Source organism: Nansenia antarctica, assembly GCF_963989245.1.
Source record: "Nansenia antarctica genome assembly, chromosome: 15".
Taxonomy (NCBI): Eukaryota; Metazoa; Chordata; class Actinopteri; order Argentiniformes; family Microstomatidae; genus Nansenia; species Nansenia antarctica.
Window position 1 is genome coordinate 21629609 of NC_137685.1, and position 22500 is coordinate 21652108.

General features: G+C 47.4%; 3 protein-coding genes across 3 annotated transcripts in view; 2 read left to right on the top strand and 1 right to left on the bottom strand.

Moving 5' to 3' along the window:
• Window positions 1–1402, top strand: part of sema3fa (sema domain, immunoglobulin domain (Ig), short basic domain, secreted, (semaphorin) 3Fa) — a gene marked incomplete at both ends in the record, with an annotated part of 86510 nt that extends 85108 nt beyond the window's left edge. The window contains 2 exon segments of the mRNA XM_080546081.1: window positions 724–1167; window positions 1169–1402. Of these exon segments, the coding sequence (XP_080402207.1) occupies window positions 724–1167; window positions 1169–1402 (678 nt within the window).
• Window positions 1403–5347: 3945 nt separating this feature from the next.
• Window positions 5348–10466, top strand: gnat1 (guanine nucleotide binding protein (G protein), alpha transducing activity polypeptide 1; the record flags this gene model as incomplete). Its single annotated transcript, XM_080545484.1, has 8 exons — window positions 5348–5453; window positions 7395–7437; window positions 7539–7680; window positions 7924–8081; window positions 8340–8468; window positions 8739–8868; window positions 9509–9662; window positions 10276–10466. 8 exons carry the CDS (start codon window positions 5348–5350, stop codon window positions 10464–10466), a joined length of 1053 nt encoding a protein of 350 aa, XP_080401610.1.
• A 1321-nt stretch (window positions 10467–11787) lies between these two features.
• edem1 (ER degradation enhancer, mannosidase alpha-like 1) overlaps window positions 11788–22500 on the bottom strand; it is a 15788-nt gene continuing 5075 nt past the window's right edge. Inside the window, exons 7-13 of the mRNA XM_080545504.1 lie at window positions 22393–22500; window positions 21116–21236; window positions 20345–20515; window positions 18145–18218; window positions 16521–16617; window positions 15897–16100; window positions 11788–13995 (exon numbers count right to left, since the gene is read on the bottom strand). The exon at window positions 22393–22500 is cut by the window's right edge and continues 67 nt beyond it. Of these exons, the coding sequence (XP_080401630.1) occupies window positions 13906–13995; window positions 15897–16100; window positions 16521–16617; window positions 18145–18218; window positions 20345–20515; window positions 21116–21236; window positions 22393–22500 (865 nt within the window). The 3' untranslated portion in view covers window positions 11788–13905. The remainder of the gene's footprint in view (window positions 13996–15896; window positions 16101–16520; window positions 16618–18144; window positions 18219–20344; window positions 20516–21115; window positions 21237–22392) is intronic.

The window sequence follows — 22500 nt, forward strand, 5'->3', positions numbered from 1 at the left end:
ACGCATGATCGCACCCGGGTGGCGTAGCTCACTGATGAGTATGCCACGTCATCGCAGGGTTCACTGGTTCGATTCCTCAACCTATCCTGCATGTCCTTCGACCTATCCTGCATGCATCCCTCCTCTCTCTCTCTCTCTCTCTCTCTCTCTCTCTCTCTCTCTCTCTCTCTCTCTCTCACCCATCCCTTCCTGTCAATCTCTACTGTCTACTATCCCAATAAAGCAGAAAGGCCCTAAAAACATATTAACATTTTTTAAAAGACATGATCCATCCAAAGTTATCATTCCTCATTCCGTTCCGCGCGTTACAATGAGCCCGTCCTCCGATGTCTACCTCCACCAGCCCTGATCATCACACTGCCGTTATGAGGTCATGTCCTCTGGACAGCATTACCATCGGAGGGATAAGTAGTTTATCTTTGATCTTTGAGTCTGTGCATGCCATATCATAACGTAAATGAATATGACTATCAAGTGCCGAATGTTAACTTCTGATTATCGACTGAATCGATAACTCAATGAGTATGACGATAAAAATGGTCTCTCTTTCTCTCCCTCTCCCCCCCCCCTCCCCCTCACTCTCACTCTCTCTCCCCCCCCCTCCCTCTCCCTCTCGCTCCCCCCCACCCCTCTCTTCCTCCCTCTCCCTCCTCTCTCCCCCTCTCCCCCCCACCCCTCTCCCTCCCCTCTCTCCCCCTCCCTCCCTCCCTCCCTCCCTCCCAGATCCGCTCCGAGGGCCGTCTCCTGAAGACTCCTGAAGGTCTCCTGCTGCGCTCCCTCCAGGCGTCGGACAGCGGGGTCTACCAGTGCACGTCCACGGAGAAGAACTTCAAACACAACCTGGTCCGGCTGCAGCTGGTGGTGCTGTCCAGCCGCACCGTCAACAACGTCCTGGTGGAGACCGGCGGCAGCCCGGGCCATTCCGCCGGGGGGCTCCCTCCGCTCCAGTCCAGCGCCTGGACCCCCAGCTCGGGCCAGTACAAGGACCTGCTGACCATCCTGAGCCAGCCGGAGATGGGCCTGATCAACCAGTACTGCCAGGACTACTGGCAGCTGGGCGAGGGCAGCCCCGGGGACCCCCCCGCGCTGGCCGTCAGCAAGGCCAAGGGGCTGAAGGAGCTGAAGGAGCAGAAGAAGCCTCGCAACCGCCGGCACCACGACCAGCACGACCACACCAGTCACGACCAGCCTCACGACCACACCAGTCACGACCAGCACGACCACACCAGTCACGACCAGCACGACCACACCAACCACGACCAGCACGACCACACCAACCACGACCAGCGCGTCGTCGACGACGAGCGCACCAATCAGGAGAAGGAAGGCGATCACACCACCCCAGAGGAGACATGAGGGGTGGGGCTTACTGTACAGTAGACCCCCCCCCCCCCCGTCCTAGAGTACAGCACAACCGCCCCCCCCCCTCCAACCTGCCCACCCTCCCATCCATCCCCAACCCCACCCTACTGCCCCCCACCCCACCCAACCCCTCCATCCTCTCCTCTCCACCCTCTCCCTCTCTCTCCCTCTCTGCACACCCCCCCCCCTCCAAAAATGGGAAAGACTTCAATCAAAGGATTCAAAAATGTAAGGATTGAAAAGCGACAAGACAAGAGACACTACAAGAAAAAGCAACAAATCGCAAATAGGCAAACAGGTTTCTTCTTAACTGTTAAAAAAAAAAGATACACAGTATTTATTTTAGGTTGTACATAGTAAGATTCTGTGCATTTTCTTTGTACTCCCAACTAGAAAACAAGTTTTTTGTGAATAGGTACATCGTGCAAATATTGTTGTTTATTATAATGATATTATTGTTCTTAGTGTTATTGTTTATTACAAAAATTGTGTTATTATATTGAAAATATCTCAAAAATGTTTTGGTCTTTTTTGAGGAACAGCATCGGTACATAGAAAAGGACATTGAAAGTGTATATATCTACATGGACTGAATGGACTGATGCGAATGCCTTCAGAAAGGTCTGCTGCATCGGGCTTCATGTTTGATCAATCGACTGCTGGCAGTATTTAATCTTCGAAGGGGGGAGTCAGAGCCCAACATTTCCCCAGTGGGATGGACAGTTGAGCCCCATTGCGGGATACAGCCAGCGGACTATACGATGACATTGCAAGGCGTTTCATTGGACAAGAAGCCGGAGAGAATACGAAATGCCCAGAGACTGCAGCGATCGCGACAGTATCGACGGTATCCCTCACACCTTGATACTAGGCCTTCCTCTTCCTTTGCCAATTGTACTGACCCCTCGGGTCCCACGTGTCACGACCCCAGAACCTTCTAAAAGTCTTCTCTTCTCTTCCACAAACTGATGAAGAACAACCCTGGTTTCCTTCTCTTCCCGTGTCGGTTGGATCCCGGGTCGGACACTCGAACACTGAGCCTCTACTACTCCCGGTTGTTACATTTTACACTTCCGTGTCCCTAGAGACTCTTCCGGAACGAGTTGCTGTGTTGGGGGGCTGTTTGTTTTTGATGATGTGTAAATATTACATCTTAATGTTGCTCCCTTAGAGACTGTGATGGTTAGAATAAGCTGTTTGAGGAAGAAAAGAGTCCGTTGTTGACGCCGGAGAGTATCGTCCTCCTTGGGGATTAGAGTATCTCAAGTAGGCAGCTACATATTTTTGTGAGCGTTTGTTTGTTTATGCACAGCTTTTGAGGAAAGACAGACGAAGCGCCTTCCCTGGACTAAATCAATTAGAATCGATAAATACTTCAAAAACATGGTCAAGAAGAGTTGTTTGTATCGGTGGTGTAAACTCTCACTCAAGACAGAGCGTGTACGTGTTTGTGTTTATGCTCAAAAGGAGAAGGGAACATTCAGTTGTCCCATTTGACGTACATAGGTAAACAGGTTGCATTCCACCAGAATTGTTTTTTCTCCATTGATCATGATTGGTTCAATTGGGTCGTTTGAAATGTCTTGAACATTTCTCAGTCATTTACCATTAGTCCATGACACATGGGAGGCTGGTGGAGGTAGAAATCGGAGGACGGGCTCATTGTAATGCATGAAATAGAATGAGGAATGTTATCAAAACGGTGTTGCCTCCCTTGGTCCATGAAAAACAAGTCGCTAGGGTGAAAGTGAAAGTCAACCTATTCTGTTTCTCTGCTATTTCTCATTCTTGTGTCCATAACAAACAATATTGTAAATAGCTACAACCACTAGGATGATCAGCTCCTGACCACAGAGAACACAAACCAAAATCTTGGGACGGTAGCTTTTCATTGTGTGCATGAAATGTATATGTACTGTATATGATATTAGAATCGCTATGTCGCTGTGGATGTCAGTGGATGTCTATCTCTTTGTGGGAACGTTGGGAATAATGTCAGTGCAAGGAAAGAACTGTGGACTCTCAGACCCTCGCCGTGGGATACTCAACACAAACTTGGGTATCAGCGGCGGTTTTAGTCTCATCTGTCTCTCTGTCTTTCTTTCTCTTTCTCTCTCTCTCTCTCTCTCTTCTCTCTCTCTCTCTCTCTCTCACACACTCTTTCTTGGACTCTCACTCCCTGTCTTTCTCTCTCTCTCTCTCTTCTCTCTCTCTCTCTCTCTCACACTCTTTCTTGGTCTCTCACTCCCTGTCTTTCTCTCTCTCTCTCTCTCTCTCTCTCTCACACACTCTTTCTTGGTCTCTCACTCCCTGTCTCTCTCTCTCTCTTCTCTCTCTCTCTCTCTCTCTCTCTCTCTCTCTCACACACTCTTTCTTGGTCTCTCACTCCCTGTCTTTCTCTCTCTCTCTTCTCTCTCTCTCTCTCTCTCTCTCACACACACTCTTTCTTGGTCTCTCACTCCCTGTCTCTCTCTCTCTCTTCTCTCTCTCTCTCTCTCTCTCTCTCACACACTCTTTCTTGGTCTCTCACTCCCTGTCTCTCTCTCTCTCTCTCTCTTCTCTCTCTCTCACACACTCTTTCTTGGTCTCTCACTCCCTGTCTTTCTCTCTCTCTTCTCTCTCTCTCTCTCTCTTCTCTCTCTCTCTCTCACACACTCTTTCTTGGTCTCTCACTCCCTGTCTCTCTCTCTCTCTTCTCTCTTCTCTCTCTCTCTCTCTCACACACACTCTTTCTTGGTCTCTCACTCCCTGTCTTTCTCACTCCCTGTCTCTCTCTCTCTCTCTCTCTCAATGGGAAATGTGCAAAACAAGTTTGCATATGTAGGCTTCCCTTTGTTTCCTTTGGTTAGTCTTTGGTATGGGTTAATAAGGACAAATCAATTATGACAAAATGCACAGTTGATGTTATTGTAATGACTTGTGTAAATTACTATCTCTCCTTTCTCATCGATGTTGCTGACTAATAAATTAAAGCTCTATATTTTATAAATACAGACATTCTTTTTTGATATTCCTGTTGTATGATAGGTGAGTGTCTCTCTCTCTCTCTCCCTCTCTCTCTCTCTCTCTCTCTCTCTCTGTCTGTCTGTCTGTCTCTCCTTCCCTCCCTCCCTCACACTCTCTCCGTGACCCACACTGGATTAGGATCTCTTGCCATCTTCAGATTGAGGTTAATAAGATCTGTCAGGTGAGACAGCAAAGCTCTTTAAGTACCTTAGTTCACACCCCTGTACTACTGGGCACTGGCAACTTTTTTTCCAGTATGAGCTGTACATGTTTAGAATACATTGAACTATACAAAAGACAACGTCAACTCTGCTATGAGGGGGGGGGCAACTGATATGGGGGCATCCTCTTGGAATAATATTCCTCTCATATTATGAGAGTGCCCTGACATGCCCTCCCATTTATCTACAAGGAAGTGGAAACAAGCAAACTCCCTCATAAACATGAGAGATCTCCCAACACTGAACACACACCAATCACAACCCGAACCATCATACACAACGTGTGTGAGACACAGTTAAGGATTGTCAACTGCTGTCCCTCTTTGCACGGGAGACAAACAGTCTTTGTTTCCACCACCCTCTTATAGAGGCGGCTGAGACGAAGAGGCTCTGTCAGAGATAAGAACTTGATCCGCTGTGCATCTTCCGCTGACCACAGCATAGTCCCCCTAAAACTAAGGTTAGGTCACATGTGCACCGCCCACATACACCCTGACTGGTCACCACCCTCCCCCCCCCCTCCCCGCCCCAGCCCGGCCACTAGAACCCCTCCTGTCCTTGTGCCCCATTGGCCGGCCTCGATCAGGCGGACGGAGAATCTCTGAAATCCCCCCCTAAGACAGGAAAACACTGGGTCATTCGCCAGTGTGTGTTGGAAGCAGTTGACGTGCCAGCCCCGCGTAGTTGACGGCCACCTTGGGACCTTTTTTTTCTCCCAGCATTTCCCATCGTTTGGTTTTGAGAGCCAAGCGGCAATTATGGGGGCCGGAGCGAGTGCCGAGGACAAACACTCCAAGGAGTTGGAGAAGAGGCTGAAGGAGGATGCCGACATCGACGCCAGGACGGTCAAACTGCTGCTTCTGGGTAAACTGTCTCTGTCTTGTGTCTGTAGCCCGCCTGCCTGTTCCCCGGGGGAGGCTGGCGGAGGTAGAAATCAGAGGACGGAGGGCTACGGAAACGGAATGAGGAATGATATCAGACACACGTGTTTGGATGCCATTCCTCCGACCGTTTCTTACTCCTGGTCAGAAGGGATGAGGAGAGGGTTGGTTGAGGAAGGTGCAGGGGGGGGGCATACAGATGTCTTACAGGGTTAGACTCCGGCTGTGACACACGAGACACATGTTCTCTCCCTCAACATCAGCCCGTACTGTAGTCTTACAGCCTTATCGACTTCGTTTGATTGGTTGATTTTTCTTCGATGTGTCTTCCAGTCTGGTCTCAGAATCTGGTCTCTTTTGGTGGAGAATTGTGCTTTAAGAGAAGGGTGGACATTACCATTATTGTTTCCTGCAATTGCGGTTTGGATCATTTATTTGTCTTTACCTGCTATAAGCATGTGATCCACGATATTTCGATGGAAGACATAATCAAACACTATCATTCTCTTTTTCAAAATATTTCCTTTGTTGGGGTTAGAGTGGAGATAAAATGATATTGGGAACGAACCAAAATGAGATGATAGGTATATATAGCGTCTGAAATCACTGTGAAAAGTGAACAAACACACTTTCATTAACCAACCAAATAACTTAACCGACCAAATTCGTAACATAACCAAATACTGTATCGTGTCAATTGACTTTAATTAAAACTGAGACGTAGAGCCACTACAATACCATACAATACCATACCGATACCAATACCAATACACTACAATATCATCAAACACTGCTGTGTCCTTCTTCTGTCTGTTGGAGCCCAAGACCAGCTTATCCACCCTTGTGACAGTACCGTTCTTACTACTTTGGTAATTGCTCACCTCAATCCCCTCTTAATCCTTAAACAACAACTGATTCAGCAGAACAGGCTTACCCACACTGCACGCTCCACACAGCGGGTTAGCCCTTAGCCTAACCCCAAAGACAAACCAATTACACCTCTCTTGACCGTGTCATCCACCCCGCCAGCCACAACACCTCTCATCCATTTATGTAATTAGGTGAGAAAGATTCTTCCAAGTGTTGAAGAAGATCTCTAAGAGACGTTTGTGGAAGAAACAATCACAAAACAAACTACTAATACTTTTGACGATGTAAATAGTACATCCTTAAGATAATAGTACAGGTAGTGTTACTGGAGCAGCCGGCTTGTACAGAACTCAGTGTACATGTATCTAATGTTCACTGTTTTTAAAGGGTCTCTACGTCACATGAGAACAGAAATGTCTCTTACTCCCCCTGAGACAGTTAGATCTCCAGGGCAATATATAGGTCAGGGAGAGAGAAAGTTCCTCCTGACATCAGCTTTGGAGGGGCTTAGGGCAGGATTAATGAGCTTGGTGCCCTGTATTTGGATCCTCCATAGACCAGAGTACTCGGCAATTACCATAGGATTGGAACTGCCACCTAGTGGTCATGTTTGGTAATGTGATGCTCGCCTTTCAGATTGTAACGTTCTCAATACACTCTTATAAATGTCTGGAGGGGGAAGTGGAGAGTCTGATAAGAGAGTGATATAAAACAAAGTAGAATGGAGGGAAGTAAGATAGAGTAAGAAAAGTAAACAGGACACAAATTATGTTATGAACATAGAACTGGTCCAGATATGGCTCAGATAACTCACAGTAGAAGAGAGATTTAATTGCAGACACAAACACAGATTAGCACATCATGTCATCTATATGCCCTGTATCTAAAACAAAGCTAGATATAAAAAAAAATTAAAAGGAAAAAAAACTAGAATCTCAATCTCGGTGTTCGGAGATTTGTGTTGTGTTTTGCCACGTGTGACACCATACAGCAGATGCAGATATTGCATATGAATTTCACATCATTGAACTATATATGTCCTACTTTAACATAGGTGCTGGAGAATCAGGGAAAAGCACAATCGTCAAACAGATGAAGTAAGTCACACGACCTCTCCATTATGAATTGTACTTTATATAAAATTGTGTCTCAGAATATCAAATATCAAACGTATTTTTTGGGCCTTTTATCTGAACAGAATTATCCATCAAGACGGTTACTCACTTGAAGAGTGCTTGGAGTTCATCGTCATCATCTACAGCAACACCCTTCAATCCATCATGGCCATCGTGAAGGCGATGACGACATTCAACATCGCATACGGCGATCCCGCTCAACAGGTAATTGAGCTGTGTTGCACTGCACTGTCCACTAGGGGGAGCCATGCCATGCTGATACTGAACTCACTCATATTTCCCCTCAGGTCAGGTCTGACTAAAAGCTTTATTCGATGCAGGGGGAGAATCACATGTATTGGATTCAAATGATTGTGTGTGTGTGTCTGTGTGTGTGTGTGTGTGTGTGTGTGTGTGTGTGTGTGTGTGTGTGTGCGTGTGTGCGTGCGTGTGTGTGTGTGTTTACAGGATGATGCCAGGAAGCTAATGCATCTGGCAGACACCATCGAGGAGGGCACCATGCCCAAGGAGTTGTCAGACATCATCCTCCGCCTGTGGAAGGACACTGGCATCCAGCAGTCCTACGACAGGGCCTCTGAGTACCAGCTCAACGACTCCGCTGGATAGTAGGTTACCTTACTGTACCCTCAGGCCATGTGAATGAGAACGAATGAGAATGTTGTGGAAAGGCTTCCCATAACCCCTCTCTGTGTCTCTGTCTCTGCCTCTGCCTCTGTCTCTATCTCTGTCTCTGTCTCTGCCTCTGTCTCTATCTCTGTCTCTGCCTCTGTCTCTCTCTCTCTCTGTCTCTGCCTCTGTTTCTCTCTGTCTCTCTCTGTCTCTCTGTGTCTCTCTGTCTCTCACTCTCTCCCTCTCACGCGTAGCTATCTGAATGACCTGGAGAGGCTGGTGCGACCTGGCTTCGTCCCCACCGAGCAGGACGTCCTGCGATCAAGAGTGAAGACCACCGGTATCATCGAGACACAATTCGGGATGAGGGACCTCCACTTCAGGTGAGTCTCTAAACACTAAAACCCCAACAAAACCGACAGTTTAAAACACAATCGATCAATTGATCTGTGTTAATCATTCATTCATTTGTTCCACTAACCCTAATCCAAAGGAGGGGAGTGGAAAATGGCAAATAATAAGCCTTAAAATCTTAAATAAATATAGGCAGAATTATTTTTTAGAGGGGAGAATAAAATGAACGAATGAATGAATCTGGTGAAAGTATTATGTTGATGATCGACACGTTGACCGCTGGCGCCCCCTGTCTGCAGGATGTTTGACGTGGGCGGCCAGCGCTCTGAGAGGAAGAAGTGGATCCATTGCTTTGAGGGCGTCACCTGTATCATCTTCATCGCTGCTCTGAGCGCCTACGACATGGTGCTGGTGGAGGATGACGAAGTGGTAAGATATTATAGACATACAGGTGCAACTCCAAAAATTAGAATATCGTGCAAAAGTTCATTCATTTCAGTAATTCAACTTAAAGGGTTAAACTTAAATATTATATAGACTCATTGCATTGTACATATGCATGATTATACTTTTCAGAGGGCTGACATTTCTGTATTTAAAATCATTTTCTTATTGATTTCATGTAATATGAAAAAATTCTGAGATATTTAATTTGGGGTTTTCATAAGCTGTAAGCCATAATCATCACATTTATAACAAATAAAGGCTTTAAATATCTCGCTGTGCATGTAACGAGTCTATATAATATCTAAGTTTAACCCTTTAAGTTGAATTACTGAAATAAATGAACTTTTGCACGATATTCACATTTTTTCAGTTGCACCTGTACAGTACCATCATCATCATCATCATCATCATCACTGTCATTACATGATGAGACGCACAGTGCAGTATCGTAAACAACTCCGATTCTAAGTACAATAGTCAGTTCAGAACGTACGTAGACACGGTCAAGTGATAAGAATCGCCACGCTTCTCATTCGGGACATCTCCCGATCTTATCCCACCGTGTCATCTGATCTGACACTCCTCTTTTATTCACCTGATTCTCTCTCCTCTCCTTCGCCAGAACCGAATGCACGAGAGTCTCCACTTGTTCAACAGTATCGCCAACCACCGCTACTTCATCATGACCTCCATCGTGCTCTTCCTCAACAAGAAAGACGTCTTCATCGAGAAGATCAAGAAGGCTCACCTCAGCATGTGCTTTCCCGACTATGACGGTGAGGTCACCACCGACCGCGCCTATTCGGTTGTTAAGTCGTGACGTGTTTCCGGGTCCAAAGTTGGCTGAGGCGCTGTCTTCGAAATGCCGAAATAATAAAAATAATAAAGTATATTTATATAGTGCTTTTCCGAGGCTCAAATACCCTGACAATATGGAGAAAACGGAAAAGCGCCGTGTCCCTTGTTGTATGAATAGATCCGAGTCTAAAAAACGATTGAACTGTCATTCTACCGCTGTAGTACACTGGTACTCTGGTGCGGAGAATTTCTGGTTTGGACCCGGAAATGGCTAAACGTCACTTTTGACGTCAGACTTAACAACCGGATGGCCGCTTGTTTTAGAAGCGTTTGCACCAGTATGGTTTCAACTGATGCCGTTCATGTGACAGCACATGTCAGGGGGAGGCTGGTGGAGGCCGGAAATCGGAGGACGGGCACATTGTAACGCACGGAATGGAATTAGGAATCTACTGTTGGAGGTAGAAACCATTCCTCATTCCATTTGTTACAACCAGGCCGTCCTCCGATTTCTACCTCCACCAGCCTCCCCCTGACAGTACTGCAGCCTCTGTGTTTTCATCCTGAACATTGTTTCGTTCCCCCCTGTAGGCCCAAACACCTACGAGGATGCTGGCGTCTACATCAAAATGCAGTTCCTGGAACTCAACTTGCGAAAGGACATCAAGGAGGTCTACTCCCACATGACCTGCGCCACTGACACTGAGAACGTCAAGTTTGTGTTTGACGCCGTAACTGACATCATCATCAAAGAAAACCTAAAGGATTGTGGTCTCTTCTAAGAGCCACACCCACCCCTCACAGGTGAGGAGGAGTCTTCTGTATACCATACGACTGCTTTCCCATGTTAACTTGATACTAGGGAATGGTAAAAAAAAAAAAAGCTGTCTGGTTGACTGGTTCTAAACTGACTGGTTCTTCTGTCTTTTTTCAGGGTGCTGGTTTTCCCTCAACCTATGATTCCCCCCCCCCCATCCCCCACCCCACCCCGCAGAATCTCCTCTAGGCACTTGACATCCAATGAGGACCAAGATGGGAAACTGTCTTTGCAAAACTGCCACACCCTAATAGAATAAAACAATCCAAAAAACAGTACACATACATACATATGAATTACAGAAATGCAGTCTCCAGAATACACCTCATAACCTCTACCAAAGACATTTGGAGTTCATTTGAGATGTGAAGAGAGAGAGAGAGAGAGAGAGAGAGAGAGAGAGAGAGAGAGAGAGAGAGAGAGAGAGAGAGAGAGAGAGAGAGAGAGAGAGAGAGAGAGAGAGAGAGAGAAAGATGTAAGAGCTGTGCAATCTGAAAGTAAGAGTCCTGAATGTCCTGTACAGATTTCTGTAAAAAGTCGTTCAATAGTTAAGCTATCCCTCCTAAAGAGTCGGGAATATATATATATATATTATATTATAAATATTAATATAATATTCCACCTCATTGCAGTACTATGCAAAACTGTAGTTGAAACATCCGAGTGATACTTCTCGTACAGTGAGTAAATGTGATATAGGTGTAGGCATATGTATCGTCTCCTTGCTTCAGTAATTGGCCTACAAAGCCAAGTCGCAAACATAGGCGGAAAACGACATGGCCTCAACACCTGCATACGCACTTCACCCTCTATTACAATACTTTGACCTAAGACTCATTCATCAGCAATAATGGGTTGTAAATGTGTAGATTTATCATAGCGTTTTATCATAGACATGAGATTTGAGCTGTGTATATATAGTTATGTTTTCAAGATAATTAAATTACAGTGCACCCGATATGGGAGACCTCAACAACTGGCAGCAGCTGGAAAGGACCATTGTCAAGTTTACATTTTGTAATATAACACAAAATATGATTTTGTTCGTCAAACATCATTGAGAGGTGAAGGTGAGTGAATGTGTGTGTTGATGTGTCCCACCGTTGAGTGACTGTAGTAAGAAAATGTTTATGTCTGTAACAGCTTGGTAACAAACTCACTCCACACCCTGTAGGCCTCTGGGCCATGAATTCCGTACAGAAAACAAATAAATATCAGAATCTGCAAATATGAAATTATTATTATTAAAGCTTCTACAGAAAAAACACCACTCTGAGTACTGTTGTTCTTTAATCAATTCGACTCAGTAACGTCCTATTTTCCGAAACATTTATTTCACGACATGACTGTATTTTGACAAGAGATTGTTCTGACGTTGAGAGAAACCCATTCATGTTTACTATATATACTGTATATATCGTCCAGGCACCATTTAGTCCACAACTCAAGGTGACCTGAGAAAAAAAGAAATCCTGATAATAACCCATGGAAGACGGTCCTGAAATAATGGAGCCAACAAGATGTCAAGAAAGTCATTAACAAAAGCATTCACCCCTCCACCCGCCCCGAAAAAAACAAAAAAACATCAATCGATCAATCAACAAAACAATCCCTGAGTTTCCTCTCCTGATAACAGTCCATGAAACGTTGTGTTAATTAAGTGAAGGAAAGGATGCTTATGGGGAGTGGTAGGGTACCGTTCCAGTTCGTTCGTCCGTACACACACGTACACACACGTACACACACACGCACACACACACGCACACACGCACACACGTACACACACGTACACACGCACACACGCACACACGCACGGTATTACACTACCATTACCTTGAGTATACACAGAATAGTAACTAACACGAATGTGAACCGATGACCAAGCAGCACAATCCCTGTCAGACAGCAAACATCTCAGGCATGAACGTCCAGCAAGGAAAGACACCTTCCTTAGATGCATATGGTAGAAATTCTTGTTCATTCGTTGATTATTGATCAAAGGGACTATAAGAAATGGTACTCTCACACACACACCCGACTGTTAAAAACATCACACATCGTATGGCTTTGTTCAAGCATATGACAAATGTCTCAAAGGTCCAGAAACGGAATATGCCTTAACAGTGGTCCTCTGTGGCTCAGTTGGTAGAGCATGGTGCTGTCGGTTTGATTCCGGCTGGGACCGTATATACTGAAAAAGTATGCATTCACTGCAATGTAGGTCGCTTTGGATGAAAGCATCAGCTAAATGGCATACAATACTATTATTATTATCATTAGTATTATTATTATTATTATTATATAATCAGCGTTAACACTGTACATAGTAAAGGAATGATCCCAGTCCAGACTGACCCCCACCGCCCAGTGGTCTGACAACAGAAGAACCACTCTAACTCCACCGCGTCGTCTCTTAGCCCAGTTCTGTACAACATTGAGAGTTACCCAAAAGGCACTTTGAAATGGTCCGTGTGTAGTCCTGAAAATCACACCGTCATGGCACGTAAAACACACACCTGCCCGTCTACTGCTAGACTACTACTAGTTACTGTAGGCATATACTGTATATGAGAGAGAGAGAGAGAGAGGCGTGCATTTATACATTCCCCCTCAGATAACCTGAATATCAAAGAACAGCTAAAAACGATAACTCACAAGCTTTTAATGTCATCAGTCCCTCTCCGTTCACTGGAAACGTCCTATCCTATCCGAGTTGTTAAGGTGGCGAAGGCTCGAGGCACGGTCCAAAACAAAAGGCAGTGTGTCTCAAATCAACATGTACTACGTCCCTTAACGTGACTGACTGAAGCGTTATGTGAGGAGAATTCATAAAAGTGTGTCGAGTGTAAAAGCCCTTGAGTCACTGGGTCAAGTCCACAGAGGAAAAAACAATGCAGTGAGGCACTAGTCGCCGTGTGTTATGAGATGTGGTTGTGTAGTGGGTGACCTTTAAAACGATGCTTTGGACTGTTGTGTACCTGTCGTGGTATGGCACTGCACTGTCCCCTCAATACAATAATAGTTCACAGCTCAGCTGAATGTCCCACACGCGCACGCGCACGCACACGCGCACACGCACGCACGCGCGCACGCACACACACACACCAATGAGACCACTGTAAGACCGTGACATTTCACATAACCTCTTCCTGGAAGATAAGTGATTTTTTCTACTACGATTACAACAACAGAAACTTCCTGTTCCCAAGGTGGTCATACAAAATAACAATCCGTACAGGAGACTGATCTTGATTAGTTCATTAGGGCGGGGGGAGGGGGACGGGGGACGGGGGACGGGGGGTTGATCTCTTCTTCTTCTTCTCTCCTCTTCACACTGCAGCTGAGCCAGAGTGAGTGTCCTTAGGATCCGGTCACACGACAGTCCTCTCCTCCCAGAGCCCGGCTCAGAACAGTCCGACCATGTGGTCGATCTGTCTCATGTACACGCTCTTCAGGGGCAGGCCGTACCGACGCTCCTCTGGGATCCTGTCACACTGAGGAGGAGAGGCAGAGAGGGGTAGAGGGGGAGAGGGGGAGAGGAGAGGAGAGGGAGAGGGGGAGAGGCAGAGAGGAGGAGAGGGGGAGAGGGGGAGAGGGGGAGAGGAGGAGAGGAGGAGAGGAGGAGAGAAGGAGAGGAGAGGGAGTGGGGTAGAGGAGGAGAGGGGTAGAGGGGGAGAGGAGAGGAGAGTAGAGGGAGTGGGGTAGAGGAGGAGAGGAGGAGAGGAGAGGGAGTGGGGTAGAGGGGGAGAGGGGTAGAGGGGGAGAGGAGAGGAGAGTAGAGGGAGTGGGGGAGAGGGGGAGAGGCAGAGAGGAGGAGAGGAGAGGAGAGGGGTAGAGGGGGAGAGGGGGAGAGGCGGAGAGGAGAGTAGAGGGAGAGAGGGGGAGAGGAGGAGAGGAGGAGAGTAGAGGGAGAGGGGTAGAGGGGGAGAGGGGGAGAGGGGGAGAGGCAGAGAGGAGGAGAGGAGGAGAGGGGGAGAGGCGGAGAGGAGAGGGAGTGGGGTAGAGGGGGAGAGGCAGAGAGGAGGAGAGGAGATGAGAGGTGGAGAGGGGGAGAGGGGGAGAGGAGGAGAGGCAGAGAGGAGGAGAGGAGGAGAGGAGAGGGAGTGGGGTAGAGGGGGAGAGGGGTAGAGGAGGAGAGGAGAGGAGAGTAGAGGGAGTGGGGTAGAGGGGGAGAGGGGGAGAGGCAGAGAGGAGGAGAGGAGAGTAGAGGGGGAGAGGGGGAGAGGCAGAGAGGAGGAGAGGAGAGTAGAGGGAGAGGAGGAGAGGGGGAGAGGGGGAGAGGCGGAGAGGGGGAGAGGAGGAGAGGAGAGGGAGTGGGGTAGAGGAGGAGAGGGGGAGAGGAGGAGAGTAGAGGGAGTGGGGTAGAGGAAAGGAGAGGATTGGTAAGAAAGCTGAATGACATGACAACATTCAAATCCAGCAACCCAGATCCCCCAAAATACTCTTTGAGCTACTTGTTAGCATTAGCGATTTCACGTCATTCGATCATAACAAGCATAAACGCACACACTACTGACTGTACATGTAAACATGTCATTCTACAATTATGCACATAAGCCTCGCTGGTTACCAGTCCCTACACATTCCTGATTACTTTCCCACACATAGGAGACTGTGGCGGGCCGCCGTAGTCTAATGTGTCCCGCAATAGTCTCATAACCAAAAGTATTTTTTTAGCACTGTTGTTTTTTTTCCAGCCATTTTTCAGTGCTGCTTGTAGTGTTGCGTCAAGCAAGTTTGCGGAAAGGCCCTTTTTTTATATATACGTGGTCCACCCGCCAGTCTCGCAAAATTCTGTGGGAAACACTGACTATGCTCACAATGCCAGGGACCAGCAGTGGACGGGGGATCATATGGTTGTTAGTTGAATTGAAGCATCTTTCAGGATGACCCCATTTGGAGGAGAAAGCGCTGTCTCAATTCGGTTGTTAAGTCGTGACGTGTTTCCGGGTCCAACGTTGGCTGAGGCGCTGTCTTCGAAATGCCTCAGTAATAATAATAATTCATTATATTTGTATAGCGCTTTTCCGAGGCTCAAAGACCCTGACAATATGTGGAAAACGGGAAAGTGCTGTGTCCCTTGTTGTATGAATAGATCAGAGTCTAAAAAAACGACTGAACTGTCATTCTACCGCTGTAGTACACTGGTACTCTGGTGCAGGGAATTTCTGGTTTGGTCCCGGAAATTGCTAAACGTCACGTTTGACGTCAGACTTAACAACCGAATAGCTCTGCAGTTCCCCCACAGAAAGGCTTCAAGGACCATGGTTCCTCAGTTGTCAGTTTCAATAAGTGGTTGAACTTTTAAAGGGTTAGTTCAGGGTTTTTCCAGTGGTAGAAATGTTCCACTTTGGAAGTGTTGGAGGCTCATTCGGACACTTTTCCAGGCACTTACGTTGCTGGTGTTGCTGAAGGGGTGGTGGTGGTGGTGCTGGTGGTGTTGGTGGTCCTCCTGGTCCCCCAGCGCCCCCTCCTCACAGGGGAACATGTCGGTCCACTTCTTCTCCCGGAAGCGCTCGTCGATCGGTACCACGTGGCCCTCCGTGGTGAAGATGTACTTGTTCTCAGACTTGTGCAGCGGATTGTCTTCATCGAACAACTGGAAGAGTAGAGAGAGGATTTCATTTTATTTATTATAATTTTTTTAAATGATTACTGAAAACAATAACAGAAAGAACAATGTAGAATCCGTAGTTCTACCTGGCCTTCGACCCCGAGGACAACCCCTATTGAGTAGAATACAGTAGGTCACCAGGTGAAATTACGTTGTCTATGTGACATTTAAATAGCAGTAGCATGTGGATACATACTCCCATCCATAGAGGGTGCTGATGTGGGGGAGGGGGGGGAGACGGAGGTGGTGGAAGGGGAGGGGAGTGACAGGATTAGCTAGGTGCTACAGGCGTAGGGGAGGCTGTAGCTGCAGTAGCTGTCTGACTGTAGCTGCTGTACCTACCAGGTAAATGTATTTGTAGCTGCACTACCCCCAGGTACAGGTATTTGTAGCTGCAGTACCTACCAGGTAAAGGTATTTGCAGGTCTCGCTGAGGAAGAAGCTCTCCATGCGATCCTCTTTGGACTTGTCCACCACATGGTGCAGGGTGGCGTATCCACATCTGTCAAACATACACCTCGCCGCTTAGAATCATATGGCATCTTTAGTGGCGTGTCATTTCATTTGTGAACCAGTCCAACCCAAAGCTTCCTTGATTGAGGAGGGATTTTTTTCCAGCCAACATTTTCATGATTCTCTCAAAATACTTTTTCAGCATTCCTTACAATAATTATAATCTAATGCGACAGGATTGTGTTTGTACTGTAAGGACACATAGTGAGGCACAGTCTACTACCTGAAGCGAACGTGAACATTGGACAGAACACGAGACGTGACTAGGGGTGGGACGATTAGAAAATGTCATGTCACGATTATCGTGGGCAAAATAATCGCGATCCACGATATTATCGCGAGAATTAAAAAAATAAGTTTTTATTTTTATTTTTTTTTAATGCCAATAAAACACACTGTAATCACTTTAACTTAGATTTTGTTGTATTTTTAGGACATTTTAAGTCAGTAATTCAAATTCAGATTCTAGTGGCACATATCTCTGGCCATAATCCGGGTCCTTAAGAAAGAGCAATTCCTTTTCGGCCAATCAGCACCTTTCATTAACGTACCCAAGGAAGTTTAAAGAACGCACTCCCAGTGTTGCCAACTTCCAGAGCCCCTTGGCGACTTAATTAGTCAAAAGCGACCAGCGACAAATCTAACTTCCTATTCTGGTCATTTGGGGAATTACTGTAAAGCATCTAACATATCCCGTATTCCACGGTTCACGTTACAACCGAGCTCAGGAGAGACGAGTAGGGATACAGTCTATGGCGAGCGAGGGTTGCCGTCTCCTCTCTCCCTCAACACTCACTCCCGCGGCCAGTCTGATAGCAGCCGCGGGGAGCGTACCGTTGTTCCCCGGGTCCTCGCAGGGGGTTCGGGCAAAGTTCGGGAAATAACGGACGGTTGTCATGTGTTTATACAGCATGGATGTTACGTGCCTAATGCCTTTGATGCGCACACTTGCTACTTGCCGCTTTAATAATTGTATTTAGCCTATAGCACAAGTCATGCATTGCATGTAACCTCAAGTGCTGAACAGTATTAAGTAAACCACAATATATTTGCTAAAGCTTAGGGGCGACCGTGCCTTTTGCAGCCATAGACTGTCACTGCCTGGTAATAGGCAGGCCAATGACAGTATCCCGTCTAAAGTTTTTCACCAGCCATGGTGAGTAGGCTAGCATACGTTACCTAGTGACTGACTGACAAGGCTGACTTGACAGTAACGTTACCCATGCAGTCTGAACAATAGCGCGAGACAAGTTCTGTGAGGATATTCGCGCGCGGCTCATGTGAGGAATTGCAATTATATTACAGTAACAGTCGCTAACTTGACTGCAAAAGTAATGTAGCCTAGGCTGAAAAATAGCGCCAGACATTTGTTAAACACAGTTTATTCATAACATACGATTATGGCGATTATTCAAATAATTAAAATTCTCCACGATTAAGTTATCGCGGGTGTTTTTATCGCGATTAACGATAAAAACGATAATCGTCCCATCCCTAGACGTGACTCAGTCATTACCTGACTTTGGCATTTTTCTCCAGGCTCTCGAGGATGTCCATTCCGACGTGCAAATAGAAGGGATTCTTCGTGGCCTATGAGGAGAGAGGGAACAGCTGACTCACTGCATCTCAATACACTCAGACCGGAGGAGGCCGGTGGAGGTAGAAATCGGAGGATGGGCTCATTGTAAACGCATGAAATGGAACAAGTAAATGGTATCAAGTTCCATGCATTTCAATGAGCCTGTTTAATAACATTCCTCAATCCATTCTATGCATTACAATGAGCCCGTCCTCCAATTTCTACCCCCACCCAGCCTCTGCTGACTCTGCTGTTTCCATCCAGGTTAACGAGACGAGATAAGATTCAACTTTATTGTCACTGAACAGAGCAACAAGTACAACCAAATGTAGTTTGTGCACATCGTAAAATGGACTGCACATATAGCGCCTTATTCCAAAGCTACCATGCAAGGCGCCGGCATGCTCATTGGGAGCAATTTGGGGTGCATGTCTACCCCCGGTCTACCCCCCATGTCTACCCCCAGTCTACCCCCGGTCTACCCCCCATGTCTACCCCCAGTCTACCCCCAGTCTACCCCCAGTCTACCCCCATGTCTACCCCCAGTCTACCCCCCCTGTCTCCCCCCAGTCTCCCCCCAGTCTACCCCCCATGTCTCCCCCCAGTCTCCCCCCAGTCTACCCCCAGCCTACCCCCCATGTCTCCCCCCAGTCTCCCCCCAGTCTACCCCCAGTCTACCCCCAGCCTACCCCCCATGTCTCCCCCCAGTCTCCCCCCAGTCTACCCCCAGTCTACCCCCCCTGTCTCCCCCCAGTCTCCCCCCAGTCTACCCCCAGCCTACCCCCCATGTCTCCCCCCAGTCTCCCCCCAGTCTACCCCCAGCCTACCCCCCATGTCTCCCCCCAGTCTCCCCCCAGCCTACCCCCCATGTCTCCCCCCAGTCTACCCCCAGTCTACCCCCAGTCTACCCCCCATGTCTCCCCCCAGTCTCCCCCCAGTCTACCCCCATGTCTACCCCCAGTCTCCCCCCAGCCTACCCCCCATGTCTACCCCCAGTGTCTACCCCCCATGTCTCCCCCCAGTCTCCCCCCAGTCTACCCCCATGTCTACCCCCATGTCTACCCCCATGTCTACCCCCAGTCTCCCCCCAGTCTCCCCCCAGTCTCCCCCCAGTCTCCCCCAGTCTCCCCCCAGTCTACCCCCAGTCTACCCCCAGTCTACCCCCCAGTCTACCCCCATGTCTACCCCCAGGGAGAACAGAGTCAGCGCCCCTGAAGCAGTCGGGGGTTAAGTGCCTGGTAGACACTGATGGGTAATGGCTGAAAGTTAAGCTATGTATTTTATCTAGTTTTAGTTTTGTTTTATTTCATTAAACACTAAATAGTGTATTTTGTCTAATGAGTAGTCGAGACATAAGTCACTAAGTGGTTTCACATGTTCACTCTCCCTAGTTAAGTTGATCATCTTTATTTATGTCGTTGAACTGTGGTTGGACTTCTTCTTGGGGTCCTCTATCATCTGTTGTTAGTAATAGCCCTAAGACAGACCGTTACTTTACTAGATAGTTACGACCACTTTAAGGTGAGCTTTGACCTAAAGTGTCTCAGTGTCCAGTTTCTGTGTGTTACCTAACGGCCTCGAACCATACTGCTTAATATTCATATAGGATGCTCATGTAATTGAACGTGTACAAATCCTATAGGCTGAAGAACAGTTCTTTGTCTCTGAAGACTATATAAACTCATGTATGTGGACTTTATACTTTGAAGACTGTACCCTATGCTTCTTCCCGACCGGTCGTATTCATTAAACTAAGAAAGAGATCTCTGAGTCTGTCGTTTGTCATCTGGATCTTCAAGACCATCACTTTTGATAAAATCCCTACAACACCAACGGCAGTGGTAGGCACCTTAGATATGATGCCAGCAGCCCCCCAGTCACCATCTCACATCCCCCCAGTCTAACCCTAACCCCCCCCAGTCTAACCCTAACCCCCCCAGTCTAACCCTAACCCCCCCAGTCTAACCCTAACCCCCCCCAGTCTAACCCTGACACCCCAGTCACCAGATCACATCCGGCTCTTTCCTGGGGGAGATCCAACCAATGATCTACTGGTTGCTGGCCGGCCTCTCTAACCCCTAGGGCCTAGGCTACCTACCCCCCCCCCCCCTTAGAGAACCCTGGTCCGGTCCGGTACCTGGTACAGCTGATAGGTGGACTCCACCAGCTCCGGCCTGAGGGGGTAGAAGAGCACGTCGGGGGCCTGCAGCTGCCAGTTGTATCTCTCAGGCAGGGCCCCGAAGCGCTTCCATATGGCGTAGTAGAAGGCATGGAGGCAGATGGCGTTCTCCACGTCACCGTTCAGCACCTGGAAACAAGGTCAAACCACGAAGGTAAGGGGTGACAAGAGGATGACATCACAGCAGAGTTATGCCTTCATTCATGTTAAAATTCAGAATTATGAGACACTTTTGCTTTTAAGGGCACTTGTGAGTACGTTCCTGAGTTTGGGAGTAGTTCTCAGACAATGGGCACACCTCTCATTCATGAACAAAAAGATTGGAATTTAGAACTACGGGTTGTTTGTTAGGTGGGCTTGCTTGAACAAGAACAAATGTGTTATTGCTCATACTTATTACTGGCCTTGCTTCAGCAAGTCCAACTTGGAGGCTGGTTGAAGGTAGTGGTGGCACTAATGGATAGCGAATTGGGACTGGTGATCCGAATGGTCATGAGTTCAAATCCCCACCTGGGGAACAACCACCACTAGTGTGCCCTTGAGTTAAGGCACTTAGCCCCTAAATGACTTCAGGGAGACTGTCCCTGTAATCTCTAATTAAGTAAGTCACTTTGGATGGAAAAATGGTTCAAATGTACTGTACGTTAGATAACGAGCCACCTTAACATCCGAGTTAAGTCTGGTTTAGTTAAGTCTGGCTTATCTGAACGCAGAGACTGAGGTTCCTACCTGGAGCCCGGGGAAGAAGGCTTGCAGGGAGTCGATCCACGTGTTCATGATCTGGCCGCTGAACATGTTCACGTTGACGTACAGCGGAGGGTCCCCCTCTCCCTCGTTGCACGACTCCCTCCTGCGTATCAGAGTTAGAGGGGTTCTCACATCACCATAGCAACAGCAGCAGTGTTTGTCCATACATAGACGAGAATGTGGCGGGCCGCCATAGTCTCATTTGTCCCACCATAGTGTCATCACAAACCGAAAGAGGTTTTTAGCACTATTTTATTGTATTTTATTATTTATTTATTTATTTTCTGCGCTGCTTGCGCTGTTGCAGGAAAGTGTTCGAACAGGGTTTTTTTTCGTGGGTTTTTTTCACCACAGTCTCACTAAAACACTGAACAGTCATCCTACCAACAACAGTATACCAAAACGACACGTTTCCAACATGACCCACAGTACACAGGGCTCATTGTGATGAGGAACAAGGAAGGGTATCAAACGCATATGTTCCTCCTTCCTCATTCATGCATTACAATGAGCCCCTGTCCTCAGGTGTCTTCGCGCTGCCCGATCACGTCTCTTCACTACACTGGCTCCCCCGCTGGTGGAATGAGCTTCCCACAGCTGTCAGAACTGCAGAATCACTACCCATCTTCCGTCTGAGACTGAAGACGCATCTCGTCAGGTTACACCTTAACTGCTCCTCCTGAGACATCCACTACCCCCCAGCCCTGCGTCTCCTGAGACACCCTTTACTGTGTCCTCTATGACTTCTACTGCCCCCCTTGTACTGTTACTCTGTTCTCCAGTGTCTATATATTAAAAATATATTAAAATATTCCATCACTGAGACTGCCAATGGCCCCGGGCCTGAGCTAGATTACTCTTCCTGCTACGACTGGTGGATTGAGGATTCACTTGCTTAGTCAAGTGTATTGATTGTAAGTCGCTTTGGAATAAGGCGTCTGCTAAATGCCAAAAATGTCAATGTAAATTCCTCCATCATCCTCCCCTTCAACACATACACATTTTACATTGACATTTTGGGCATTTAGCAGACACCTTATTCCAAAGCAACTTTACAATCAATACACTTGACTAAGCGAGTCAATCATCTATCCACCAGTCATAGCAGGAAAAAGTCATCTATGCTCAGGCCTGGGGCCATTGGCAGTCGTGGGACAGTTAAGGGGGTAGCCTGAAGAGACGGATCTTCACACCACACTGTGAGTCCACGCTACCCCCCAGATCATAACCCAGACGAGGGGACAGACAGACAGACTGACCCTCTCCTCAGGTGGATCTGGATGCTCTCGTAGGAAGCCTGGAACATCTTGTAGTCCTCCGTCTCTCCAAACAGGATGTAGGACTTGAGCAGGTACTCGTAGAAGGAG